This window comes from Hibiscus syriacus, unplaced genomic scaffold (genome assembly GCF_006381635.1).
Source record: "Hibiscus syriacus cultivar Baekdansim isolate YM2019G1 unplaced genomic scaffold, ASM638163v2 tig00110450_pilon, whole genome shotgun sequence".
In the NCBI taxonomy this organism is placed as follows: domain Eukaryota; kingdom Viridiplantae; phylum Streptophyta; class Magnoliopsida; order Malvales; family Malvaceae; genus Hibiscus; species Hibiscus syriacus.
The window spans coordinates 6,532,719-6,546,839 of NW_024062743.1; the positions used below are offsets into that span (position 1 = coordinate 6,532,719).

The following is a 14,121-nucleotide window of genomic DNA, read 5'->3' on the forward strand; positions in this document are numbered from 1 at the left end:
AATTAAAATATTGGGTGCGAAAATGTTTTAAGAAAAATGATAGAGGATAAAATGATCATTCATGCAAACGTTGGATGTAATTTTATCATTATACCTTTTAATTATTAATCAATATTTTAGATTGAATTAGACCAATTTAATTTTTCTTGATTAAAAAAAGTTGTCTAAAACTCAATTCAAGTATAGCAAAATCTACTTCAAAAATAAAAAGTGGTTAATGCATCATAAATTCAAGTGTAAAATAAAATTGTAACAGAATAAATCAATTTTCAAAATCCAAAGTTGATAACTTTTAGATAAATAAAATGAAGGGATTAATTATTTTAAAGAACTAATATATTTAAAGTTCATGATTGATAAGAGAGGAAATTGGTTGGAGATGCAGCCATAATGGTTACAATTTTAGGCCTAAAAGGCTAAAAGGACCCCATGGTTAGGATGGCAATGGGGCCAATTGGAAACCCTTTATTCAACTACCCTTTTGATTATATTAAACAATGATATTTTATACAACACTGAAAACATTAAAGTATGAAAAAATAATACAATATGACATAAAAATTAAAATTTTATGTAATACAAACTATTTGTGTGTTGAATTTTGTATGAACATAAATATATTAAATATGACATGAGTACATAAATAATTGAATTTATGTTTTACACACCGGTTATCAATTAAGTCTTAATTTTTTTTGGTAAAAAATACAAATATCTCTCTATTATAGGATATTATAGTCCTTCAATTATAGGACATTATTTTATTTTATCTCCTTACTATTAAAAGTTACAAAATGGTCACTCAACTATTCATATGTTCCAAACTCGTCATTCTCTGTTAAAAAAATGATGACCATCTGAGAACATGTTAATTGTATATATTGTATTCATATTTTAATAATGCATATTGGCATCGTCGTTGATTTCAAACACAGACTCGACAACATAATGTTTCGAGTAATGGCTCAATGATGTAATTTAAATGGAGAGTCAATCACAAAATAGAGCTCAAATGATTAATGTATCATTTTTTATTATATATTAGTCAACAAGTTAACAGACGATGTTAATTTTTTTTAAAAAAATGATAAGATTGAAACATATGTTGAATGATTATTTTATAAATCTTAATAGTCAAAAGACTCAACAAAGTAATTATCTTTGGGACTATTTTGTAACTTTTAATCGTCGATAAACTCAACAAATTAACATCCTATAATTAGGGGATGCTTTGTATACTATACCCCCATTTTCATGTCATTGAATCAATACTCCGTTGTATGAACTAAGGAGAAAATAATGTTGGATTGAAATATAATTTTTGAATGATGTTAGAAGGATCGTTATATTTAGAGGTTTTCGTAAGAGTGAAATTAAAAATTTATTAAGGGGGAGTCAAAATAAAATGAAGAGGCCTGATAATATATACTAGTACCTACTATTTTTCAATTGAGGGGCTGAATAGAATTTATTTTATTTATTTCTAAAAAGTTTAATTTTTTAATATTAAATTAATATTAATAAATTAATTGGTAGGGAACAAGACTTTTATTGATCCTTGTGATGATCAGTCCATTGGGTCTTAGATTTGAATACAAAATATTTAAACATTTACCGTTAAATAATTAATTCTCTCGTACATATACTACTTTATAATTACAATACATTATTAAAAAAATCGAATGATGTTATTTTTAAAGGTAAAAAGCCCTCCTCGCCATCAGTCGCCACCCTTCATTCACACCATTTTCTTTCCCCTTTTCAACTCCAAAATCCATCACTTCAACCTTCAATTCAGCATTTCCCAAACCCCATTTTTTTGCCATTCAATCCTTTGGGAGGGAACAGTTTTTTTTATCCAAACACAATGGGGAGAATTGGGAGGAATTCAGAGATTTCAGAAGGTGAAAAGCCAGAGTTGGTCCTTGAAATTTGTTCAATGTCAACCATTCCAATCGCATGTCCACATAAAAACCATTCCAACAACACTCATTTCGTCGATTGGTATCGCCTTTTGGGAGTATGTTTCCAATGTTTTTTTTTCTTTTTTCCAGGCTGTCAATATTCCCCAGAATGTTTTCCCGGATTGTCCGGGCCGTTTGGCTCAGTTAATTTTTTCTTTCTTTTTCGTTTTCCCTTTGCAGGTGGCTGAAAATGCAGGATTCCAGCTTATCAAAAGGCGTTATCATAATCTTGGTAAGCAAGAAAATGGAAAAAAAAATGAAAGAAAATACAATGAAAAATCAAAGTTTATTGAAATGGTTTGATTATTTTTTTATCATTATTAAAATTTATTTCGGGTTTTCCAGCTTTGCAACTTCATCCCGATAAGAATAAGCATCCAAAAGCTGAGATTGCCTTCACGCTGGTTTCAGAGGTTAGATTTACTTTTCTTTTCTTCTTTTCCTTTCTTCTTTTCCTTGAATTGGATGTTAGAATAAATTGGATTGATTGCTTTTGGTAGAAATATACAACCTTAAATTGTTGGGAATTTTAAATTAGTTTTCTGCATTGAATATCCATACGTACATCTCATCCATATTTGTTTAAGTATTGGTATTAACGGATTTAAATAATTATCCGCAATCAGAATAATGATAGTTAAATAACGGTGAAAGAATCGTCTGAAACCGTTATTTCAATATCGTGATATTTGTAATGAATGCAATAACATCTGTTATTGTCGCAATCGCAATAAACACAATCGTAATTATAATTTAGTGACTTCCAATGATTAGTGAAAGTATTATTCTCTTTAAGTGTTAGGTTCGAACCATTAACAAAAATTAGAGTATTATTGTCTTTAAGTGTTAGGTTCGAACCATTAACAAAAATTGTGTCTTATCAACGATTAAGAAAAATTAAGACAATTCTTTACTTGCACTTGCAGGCATATGCATGCCTTTCGGACAATACGAAGAGAAGAGCTTTTAACATAGAGAGATGGAAACACTTTTGCTACGAATGCAATGGAATCCCATTTTCAAATGACAATCCCCTCTTCATCTCCGAACGTTCATCAAATTATCCCGGCAACTGTTCAAAATCGGGTAAATTCCTGCGAAATTTAAGAGAAATTAGGGATAGATTCAAAGAAGAAATCAGGGTTATAGAGAATAGCCTGAGGGCAAATAGAAGGGAATTCGCGGCATCAACAAGCAGCGGTTATGGGAGCAAGGTTAAGATCGTAAGAGAAAGCCGGGTTTTTGTGCCATCGGATTATGTGTTGGAAGGTTACCCACATATGAGGGATCAAATGAACAAGAAAAGCGAGAGAATCTGGGAATTGAAGAGAGCAAGTGTAGATGAAAGAGGCAGACATCATTCACCTATTTTTCAGAATTCTTCAGAAACTGGAGGAATGTTTAGGGGAATGCTTAAGAGCAGATCTGTTTCTATTCATTCCTTTTCTTTCATTTAAAAAAAAATAAAAGAGTAAATTACACTTTACTATCTAAAGTATTATCTTTGTTCTGTTTAGTATTCAAACTTTTTTTTAACTATATCTAACGTTTGGTTTAAGTTTCATTTTAGTATCCCTTGTTAAAAATTTAAGGTGATGTTGACTTATAACCTCAAGGTAATGTTATGTCATCATTGAAAAAATAAAAAATATTTCATCATCAATTCTGTTAATTTTTTAACCTTGGGATATCAAATTAAAATATAATCTAAATATTATATATGATTTAAAAAAATAAAGTTTAAGTACCAAAATAAAGAAAAAGTAATAATTTAGATACTAAACATTTAGTTTATCCAAAAGAAAGCAGTCCAAGAAATTTCTTTTGCGAAAAGAGATGGAAAAAGATAAAAGGGTTCAATTGGTTTTAAAAAATATTTTATATTCTCATTTCTGTTTTTTTTTTTTATTTTTTAAAATTTAGAAAACATGTTTAGTTAATATAAATGAAAACTTGAATCCAAAACTAAAATAGTAAAATTGTATTTGATATCTAATTTTTTAAAATAGAAATACACAAATAGTTATTAAATAATTAAATTAAACTATAATTATTAAAAAAATCATTAATATAAATTTAACATGTGAGTTATCAAAATATAAAATAATAAAGTTGATGAGAAATTTTATAACCCAAAATTTATTTTAGTTCATAATAAGAATATAATATGAATGCATATTAGACATCGATTAAATTTTTAAAAAAAATAAACAAAAATATTGTTATAAGCAGGAGCATATAAAAAGTTTCATTAACATAAAGGAATATGTTTAGTGGTAATTGAAACCCTCAAACTTTTGAAAAAATAATTAGTATAGTCCCTGAACTTTTTTGGACCAAATATGATCCTTAAAGTTAGAAAAAAAATTAACTTAACCCTTTGAATAGTAAAATCAAACGTTGACTGTCACGACACTTATATAACAGTTCACAAACTTACATGACAATATACAATATTGATGTGACATTTCATGATATTATTGTGACAGTATACAATGGACGATGATGTGGTAGATAGACTTAATTTATTGTTTTAGAAAGTTTGAGGACTTATTTAATTTTAAAAATAAAAAAATTATTTAAATTAAAAATATAAAAAAATTTATTAAGATATTAAATACATTAAATATAAAAATGCTATAAAATTAAACTATTAACCAAAATTGTATCATGTTAACTCTAAAATAATTTTTTAGTATTAATCTACTTATAAGATATTTTTACCAAAATAACTAATTATTTAGATCACAATTTTTTCATCTTATATTAAATTAATATTAAAATATTAATATAAATAGTACTTCAATTTTATTAACTTTATGTTTATGATTATAAAATTTAAATATATTATTAATTCATAATGTTAATTTGATTAAGAGTATTTGATTAAAATAATATAAAAATAATATATTTTTATTTTTATACGAGGGTTTGACTTATAAGCCTATGACAATGAAACTATTATAAATTATTTGAATTTAGTTCGATAATAAACGTGTTAAATTCAAAATTCTACAATTACTTTACGTATGGGTTCTATAGAAAAATAACTTTATTATTTTCACTTATCGAAATGTTTAATCATTATATAAGGACAAATTTTTAACTCTAAAATAGTTTTTTGAAATAACTTAAATAATTATTTTTAATCGTTAAAATCATATTATAAATTATAATAAAAGTAAACAAAATAAATTTATTTATATAAATTTATCTTTTAAAATATTATTAAAAATACTCATTGTATTAATAATATGATAAGCATAAAAATTTTATAAAATTTAGACAGTGTAACAAAAAAAATTATAATTTTTTTCGTGAATATTTTAAATTTAATATTAAAAGTTTGCTTAAGTGATGGCCTTTGTCTAATGTGCGGCTCTGAAGAAGAGAAGGTAGTCCAGATTTTACGAGATTGCTCTTATACCCAAGAAACTTTTATTTGTGCAGGTAAACAGAATATGTTCTTGTCTAGCTGGTGATTACTAGTTTGGATCTAACTAGTCTTGCTTGTTTTCTTGTATTGCTTTCGAACCTCTAGAATAGGAGGAATCCCAACGTACATGATAACAAGATTCAACCCCATGGATACTGGCCATCAATGTTGCTTCCCTTCAGCACAACTACCTATTAGCCAGGTGTCGCGATCGTCTTTTAGGTGGGCCCAAAATTGGCCTTCGACTTGAATGAAATGATTTGAGTCGCCACCAATCATTTATTTTAAGAATAAAACGGGTTGATCAGACACTCTAATTTCTTATTTGATCTGCATCTTACCAGCAATATGTCGGATTCGGGAGTCGTTTACAGTTAAGGAAGGGTTAGCACCCTTAAACTGCACTTTCAATACTAGTTAATTCCCGGTTATCTTTAATTAAGAAAATTATAAGTTTAAATTAAAAGGTAAAAATATGATCCAGATTACTTACATCTGATCGATTTTAAAAGTGTACCCTTAAGAAGTCATGAAAAGCGTTAGATAAGAAAAAAAATAAAGAAAATGAAATAATGAAATAAAAAAATAAGTAAGAAAAAATAAATAAAAATAAAATAAAGATAAAGATAAATAAGAAGAATACTATAAAGATAAATATATATATATATATATAAAGAAAATAAAAACAAATATAATAAAGATAAAATAAAAATTAAAAATAATATATATAAAATAAATAAATAAATAAAGATAAAGAAAATAAAAATAAAAATGAAAATGAAAGAAAGATAAACAAGATAAATACAATAAAAATAATTAAAATAAATATATATATATATATATATATAATGATGATAATAATAATAATAAGGGTAATATATATATATTAGAATATTAATAAAAACAAACAGACAAATAATATATATATATACACATAAATAAATAAAATACCTAAAAAATAAAATAAAATAAATAGAAACTAGAAAATGATAAATAAAAATAATAAATAAAAAAAGTCCAAAAGAAATAATAAATATATATATATAATAAAAAATAAAAAATAAAAAATAAAAAAATATGAAAATATAATAATAATTAATAAAAGGGTTAATTTCGAAGAAAATCAAAATTAAAGGGCCAATTTTGAAAAAAAAAATTAATGTTGAATTTGCAAATTAGGGCAAAATGAAAGTTCCAAAAACGGGGGACCAAAACTGTAATTCCCCCTTCTTAAATAAAACACGCGGATCCCTTCAGGACCATGGGTCGGGTCACGGGTTGGTATAAATATCAACCTTCATAAACACATTTTTATTTTTTTCATTTTTTTCATTTGATCAAAAATGGATCAAAACCCTCCCTTTTTTTCTCTCAAATGTTCTTGTGTTCTTCATGAACACGAAGAACAACCACCGTGGTTTCCAGAAACCAGTGGCTCGCGGCGGCAAAATTTTTTCCTTTTTTTTATTTTTCGAAACCTTTTTTCCTCTATCTTTTAAAAATCAAAACGGTTTTTGAAAACAAGCCTCGGGGAGTGTAGATCTAGAAAAGAAATTTTGAAATCTTTTTTCCTTTTTTTTCAAACCAAAACGATGGGAAACAAACAACTCCTACATGCAAGCATCGACCGAAAAAATGTGAGATTTTTACCTTTTATTGCTTTTCGAAATTGTTACAAAATGCTTCGAATACTCTTGTATTTGCTTCGTAATATTTGTGCCTCTCTTGTGTAATATTGTGTGTGTTGATTTACATGTAAATTTATAGCCTAGGAGAAACGCTATTTTTAGATCTAAAGACTCCTAATGGGACTCTAACACTAGTCTATTTTTTTACTTTTTGGTGCACCGAAAAAATTAGGGTTGGCCGTTGGTTGCGTGAGGAATCGGTGGCGGCACTTGAGGAGATGGGTGAGAAGCGGCTGGAATGAAATGAAGGGTTAGGGTTTCAAAACCTTAATCGATTCGGGTTGCTCGGGCTGCTCCATTGGACCAGTTCGGGTCCTGGACCAAGTCGTATGTTTTGGCTTCTGTTGGGCCACTGTTGGGTTGTTTGTACTTGGGTTGTGCGCTTGGATTTATAAAAGGAAAAATGTATTATTTAAGTAGAATATATATATATATATATATATATAATGTTATATATGGACGAAAATTGGTGTCCACAACAGTCCCTCTTTGCCCATAGTCGTGTAACGGGAATAGGTAAAGATTACAAGACACAATTTTCGTCTATGAGTGTGTCCTTGAGTTTAGTATCGAATATACTCCGTCGTAGAGTTGAAATCCGATATTAAGACTGGTTTGTCAATTTAAATTGAATCACAAATTGAGTCCCTCGTCGCGAAGTCGAGTCCCTCTTGAAATGATATGGAATTGAAGCCGTAGTTCAGAATTTGAATCGAAATGTGGCTTCTTGTTGCCAAATCGTAGTCAACTTCAATATTCTTCTCGGTTTAAAGACCTTGGTTTGAAAACTTGATTGGAAAATGGTTCATTGACTCCACCATGTGGTTGATAGGTCCCCGAGCTGAACGGAATTGAACTAAAAAATCTTCGTTGACAGATAGTTTTTCTCGACTTAAGTTATGCTGCTAGAAAATGGTTTCTTGTCACTAAAGCACAGCTAGCCCAGGTCTTCTTCTCGACTTAAAGACCTCAGTTCTGGAAAGTAGTCGAGCTGAATGGAATCGAACCCGAAAGTTTTCATTGACCGACAACCCTTCTCGCCTTGAGTTATGATGTTCTAAGCTGGGAGATTGCCCCAGATCTTCTTCTTGACTTGAAAACCTCGGCTTCAACCAAAAAGTAGTTTCTCGATGATACCATGTGGTTGATGTGGCATCGAGCTGATGGAATTGAACTCGACAGTTTTTGTTGACAGATATTTTTTCTCTACTTAAGTTATGTTGTGAATTTGACATGCCCTTGAGCTGAATAGAATCGAACTCGAAGGTATTTGTTGATAGATAGCCCTTCTCGCCTTGAGCTATGCTGTAAATTTAATATGCCTCTGAGCTGAATGTAATTGAACCCGAAGGTCTTGGTTGACAGATAACCCTTTTCTCCTTGAGTTATGCTGTAAATTTGATATGCCTTTGAGTTGAGTGTAATCAAACTCGAAGGTCTTTGTTGACAGATAGCCCTTCTCGCCTTGAGCTATGCTGGAAATTTAATGTGCCTCTGAGCTTAATGTAATCGAACTCGAAGGTCTTGGTTGACATATAGCCCTTCTCGCCTTGAGTTTTGCCGTAAATTTGATATGCCTTTGAGCTGAGTGTAATCAAACTCGAAGGTATTTGTTGACAGATAGCCCTTCTTGCCTTGAGTTATGTCTGTAAATTTGATGTGCCTCTGAGCGGAATGTAATCGAACTCGAAGGTCTTGGTTGACAAATAACCCTTTTCGCCTTGAGTTATGTTGTAAATTTGATATGCCTTTGAGCTGAGTGTAATCAAACTCGAAGGTCTTTGTTGACATATAGCCTTTCTCGCCTTGAGCTATGCTGTAAATTTGATGTGCCTCTGAGCTAAATGTAATCGAACTCAAAGGTCTTGGTTGACAGATAACCCTTCTTGCCTTGATTTATGCTGTAAATTTGATATGCCTTTGAGCTGAGTGTAATCAAACTCAAAGGTCTTTGTTGACATATAGCCTTTCTCGCCTTGAACTATGATGTAAATTTGATGTGCGTCTGAGCTGAATGTAATAGAACTCGAAGGTCTTGGTTGACAGATAACCCTTCTCGCCTTGAGTTATGTTGTAAATATTATATGTCTTTGAGCTGAGTGTAAACGAACTCGAAGGACTTTGTTGACAGATGGCCCTTCTCGCCTTGAGTTATGCTGTCAATAGTTCCTTTACGTGAATGATGGCTCCCCTTCACGGGTCTAAGCCGGTCATAATTTTTCAGGTGGTTCTGTTGAATTAATCGATTGATGGATTTGGCCAAGAGGGGGGTGAATTGGCAATTAAAAATTTGATGGAAGCTTTTGCAGAAAATTGAAAGTAATTGCACAGCGATTTAGAGTGGTTCGACTTTCTCAATCAAAGTCTACGTCCACTACCTTAGCTATCCACACTAAGGATTTTCCAACAAATTCACTAATTTGTTCTTTCTTTTGAGGCCAAAGAGATAACCTTACAACGCCCTCAAGAATATACCCCAATTCTTGAGAACACTCTTTCCCAAAGAGAAGATTACAAATTTGCAAACTTACAAGGAAAACCTCAAAAGGTAAGATGTTTGCACAATTTTAGAACAAGAAAAGAACACTCAAAGATAATTACAAATGAGCACAAATGGTGTTCTTGAAAGAAAAATGAATATTGAAAGGAAAATTGGCTTGATTTGCACAAACTTAGTGTTTGATGCTTTCTCTCTTGTTTCTCTATGATTTCTCTATGATTTCTTGTTGATCAAGGGCTTCAGAACTTGTTTAAATACACCTTGAATCACTTATGAACGTTGGGGATGATTAGTGAAGATCATATAGCCGTTTTAGTGTGAAAACAATTAATAAAACAGCTTGGAGCGTGGGGGAATCGGTTCCTCCTCATAGGGAATCGGTTCCCTAAGTGTAAAATTCAAATATTTTGACCGTTGAACAGGGGGGAATCAGTACCCCCTATGGGGGAATCGGTTCCCTCCGAGCATTCTGGAAATCTCGGAGCCAAACCATTCAGGGGGGAATCGGTACCCCCTTGGGGGGAATCGGTTCCCTCTGAGTAATCTGGAATTTTTGGCTTTGAAATGGTTTGAAATACTTTGAAAGATTATTTTGAAATTTTTTTAAGATTAAAACTTAATTTTACACTTAAGTAAGGATTAAAAATGATTTTTGAAATATTTGGAGTAATATTTTGATATTCGAATAATTATATCGAATATACTTAGAAAATCATTTGGAAAATCTTAAAATTAATTTAACTTAATTTGTTATATCGAAATATCAAAATGTTTTCAACAATCTACCCCTTTTTGATATAACAAAACATTTTAGTAATTTTAAGATTTTGAAATCAAGTTTTGAAATTACTCCCCCTTACTTTAACACTTCTCCCATTTATCATTTTTAAAAATTTTAAAAACACACACTTCTCCCCCTTTTTGTTAAATCAAAAAGATTCAAAGAAACGTGAAAATCATTTAGCCAATTGATTAGGTATATGTATGCATAAGCTGCTAAGATCACAATCAAGAGAAACGTTAGCCATTAGTTCCATAATCAATATTCATAAGCAATGTGATATGGCAAAATTGGTCATATTGCTAATAATGATGTAAATGATGCAATAATGAATAAATCACACCAAACATATAAGTTCACACCATCCATAAATCCAAACAAATTCACAATCCACAAATTCAAACATTCCAAAATATTCAAAATGTTAAAACAATAAGTTTGGAGTTCAAAGCAAAATATAGAATCAAACATCCGTAGGAGGATCGGGAGGAGGAAAACGAGCTCGCATAGCGGCCATCTCGCGTGAGAGTGCATCAATACGTTCATTCATTGAAGCGTTGTTTGTTCGCATCTCTCGGAGAATCTCTAATTGTTGAGCTCCCATTGTGGATAAATGGGACTCTATAGAAGTAAAGCGCGAATCCATGGTCGCATATCGGAAATCAAATGTCTCCATAAAGGATTGAAAATATGGAGGCATTTGAGTTGATTGTTGTCCGTGCTCCTCGGGTTGCTCAGGCTCATCTTCGGCTTCATCGATATCCCTCATTAATTGTTCAAACTCTGGATCTTCGTCAGCTTCGAGTGGAGCTTGAGAAGAACTAGCTCCCGGAGTAGTTGCAGAAGATCGAACCCATTCACCGGTTTCTTTATTTTTGACCCATCCCGCTCTTGTTAAAGAAAGAAGATTGATTTGTTTCTTAAGAGGAAAGGAGGCATCTAGACCAACTCGAAGCTCGGCTTTATAAAAGAGATTACTAAGGATACAACCGTAAACTAGTGAAGAACAGAGTTTCTTATTTGGCACTTGGTTAACGGTTTCAACAATCTCAGCAAAGATAATTTTGGAAAGGTTTATTTTTATATTGTGTTCAAAACAATGCAACCACCAAAGATCTAAAGCTCTGAGAGTAGAATAACGACCCCCGGATGGTCGAAACCACCAAGTGATCATGAGATGAAGAAAACACTCATGAAGATCTAGAACACTTGCACTATCATTTCGTTTATATCGTGAGCCTAAAACTTGTTTTTCATTTGATAAACCTTCATTATCCAAGCCTAAGGCATTGGCTATGTAAGCCGGATCAAGATGGAAATATTGACCTAGGAGGTAGGAACGTACTCCTATGGTTTTGGTTTTGTCACGATTTTTGATACAAACGGCATTACAATAGAAGATACGAACAAGTTGATGATAGACAACGGGTTCAAGTTCAAAAAGTTTATCAAATTTCCATTCGTGCAAGATAGGGAGATATTTAAAGTTAATAGCAACCATAGCATGAAGAGATGGGATACGTTCTTCCCTAATCTTATACGAGTCAAAATATTGGTAAAACCAATAACGATAATCTTTAGGACCCGGTTGATTGAAACAAGAATTTTGGATAGTCAAGTTAGGATCAAGATTTGGAATAGGATTTTGAGGAATAAGAGGAGGATTTGGAGGTGGATTTGGTTGACGACTAGAACGACTAGATGAAGATTTAGCACGTTTAGGATTGGACATTGTAAAGGAAATCGGAATAGATTGAATAACCTACAATTTTAAAAGCAAATGTATGCAATTCAATTAATCCCAAAACTCAATTGAGTCCTCAATATTTCAAGGTTGTCTAAATCAATTCTAATAGGCAAAGTTTTTGAAAAACTTTTTAAAAATATGGTTTTGAGAAACAATATATGTATAGTTTTCATAACAACAACATAATTTAATCAAAACACAATAATTTGAAAATTAACATTTTTTTTAATTTCGAAAATTTAAAAATTTTTGGAAAATTCTTGTGTTTTTGATGAAATTAGTTGTAACATCTAGTTTCTAATCACTAAACAATCAATGCCCGATCACTATTTCAACCTAGAACTAATTAAAACTAATCCTATGTTCAAAATCAATGAAATAGAGAGTTTAGAAAAATTTACCTTGAAAGATGAAGATTGAGGGGATTTAGATGTTGTTTGCACGATTTTAATGATTCCAACAGGTTTAGAAGATGATATTTGATTCGAATTCCGATTAATATCGTTGATTTGAGGCAAAAATGGAGATTTTAGAAAAGTTGAGAGAGAACGGCGGAAGAGGGTTTGAGTATTTTGGGTGTTCTGCCCGATTTAACAGAACCCTAGGGGGGTATCGATTCCCCTGTGGGGGGAATCGGTTCCCCTTCAAAGGGGGAATCGGTTCCCTCATGAGGGGGGATCGATTCCCTCTGCACCAAAATGCTAAAATTTGATTTTTAAGCACACAAAATGCTAAATTAATCTTCTCTAGTGGTATAGGCAACTCATATATTGAAAAATAATTATGTTCAAACAATTAAATTAATCTTTAATCGATATTTGAACATAAAATTAATTTTTCATCAAGAATCATAAACTCCCCCTAACTAATAGCAATGAATGCAATCAAAAATAACTATTATGAGCATTTTTCAATATTTATTAAAAGTGCTGAATTATTTAAAACACTAAGTGAAGATAGGTCAGTTAAACCTAATTCTCTCCTAAGTGTCCAAAACCTTTCCTTATCTAAGGGTTTTGTAAAAATATCCGCTAATTGATGCAAAGTATCAACAAATTCTAGAACTACATCTTCCTTAGTGACATGGTCTCTAATGAAGTGATGTCTAATTTCAATGTGTTTAGTTCTAGAGTGTTGGATGGGATTTTTAGTGAGACAAATAGCACTAGTATTGCCACACTTGATAGGAATAGTACCTACTTCGATTCCATAATCAAAAAGTTGTTGTTTCATCCATAAAACTTGTGCACAACAACTACCGGCTGAAATATATTCCGCTTCAGTGGTAGATAATGCAACACAATTTTGTTTCTTTGAAAACCAAGAAATCAGCATATTTCCAAGGAATTGGCAAGTACCGGAGGTGCTTTTCCTATCTAATTTACATCCTCCATAATCCGCATCAGAGAAGGCATGCAAGCTAAAACTAGAGTCTCTAGGATACCAAAGTCATAAACTAGGAGTGTCCTTAAGGTATCTAAAGATTCTCTTAACAACTAGTAAATGTGATTCCTTAGGACATGATTGAAATCTAGCACATAAGCAAACACTAAACATAATGTCCGGTCTACTTGCAGTTAGATAAAGAAAAGAGCCAATCATTGACCTATATAATTTAACATCTACACATTTACCTCCTTCATCTAAGTTAAGCTTTGTTGAAGAGCTCATTGGAGTGTCATGAGGTTTCCCATTTTCCAGTCCAAACTTATTGAGCATATCTTTGACGTACTTAGCTTGATTAATGAAGATGCCATCTTTTCTTTGCTTGATTTGGAGTCCCAAGAAAAATGAGAGCTCCCCCATCATGCTCATCTCAAACTCACTTTGCATTAGCTTAGAAAATTCTTGGCAAAGAACATCATTAGTAGAACCAAATATTATATCATCAACATAAATTTGAACTACTAATAAATCTTTACCTTTATGCTTTAAAAACAATGTAGTGTCAACCTTTCTTTTTGAAAAACCTTTTTTTAATTAAAAAATTTGACAATCTTTCATA

At 31.2% G+C, this 14,121-nt stretch overlaps 1 protein-coding gene across 1 annotated transcript; it reads left to right on the forward strand.

Moving 5' to 3' along the window:
• The first annotated feature begins 1,743 nt into the window (after nt 1-1,743).
• Nucleotides 1,744-3,428, forward strand: LOC120126035 (chaperone protein dnaJ A7A, chloroplastic-like). Its single transcript, XM_039144335.1, has 5 exons — nt 1,744-1,810; nt 1,865-2,020; nt 2,145-2,196; nt 2,310-2,377; nt 2,891-3,428. The coding sequence occupies exons 2-5, from the start codon at nt 1,868-1,870 to the stop codon at nt 3,419-3,421; spliced, it is 804 nt and encodes a 267-aa protein (XP_039000266.1). The 5' UTR covers nt 1,744-1,810; nt 1,865-1,867; the 3' UTR covers nt 3,422-3,428.
• Nucleotides 3,429-14,121: the final 10,693 nt, after the last annotated feature.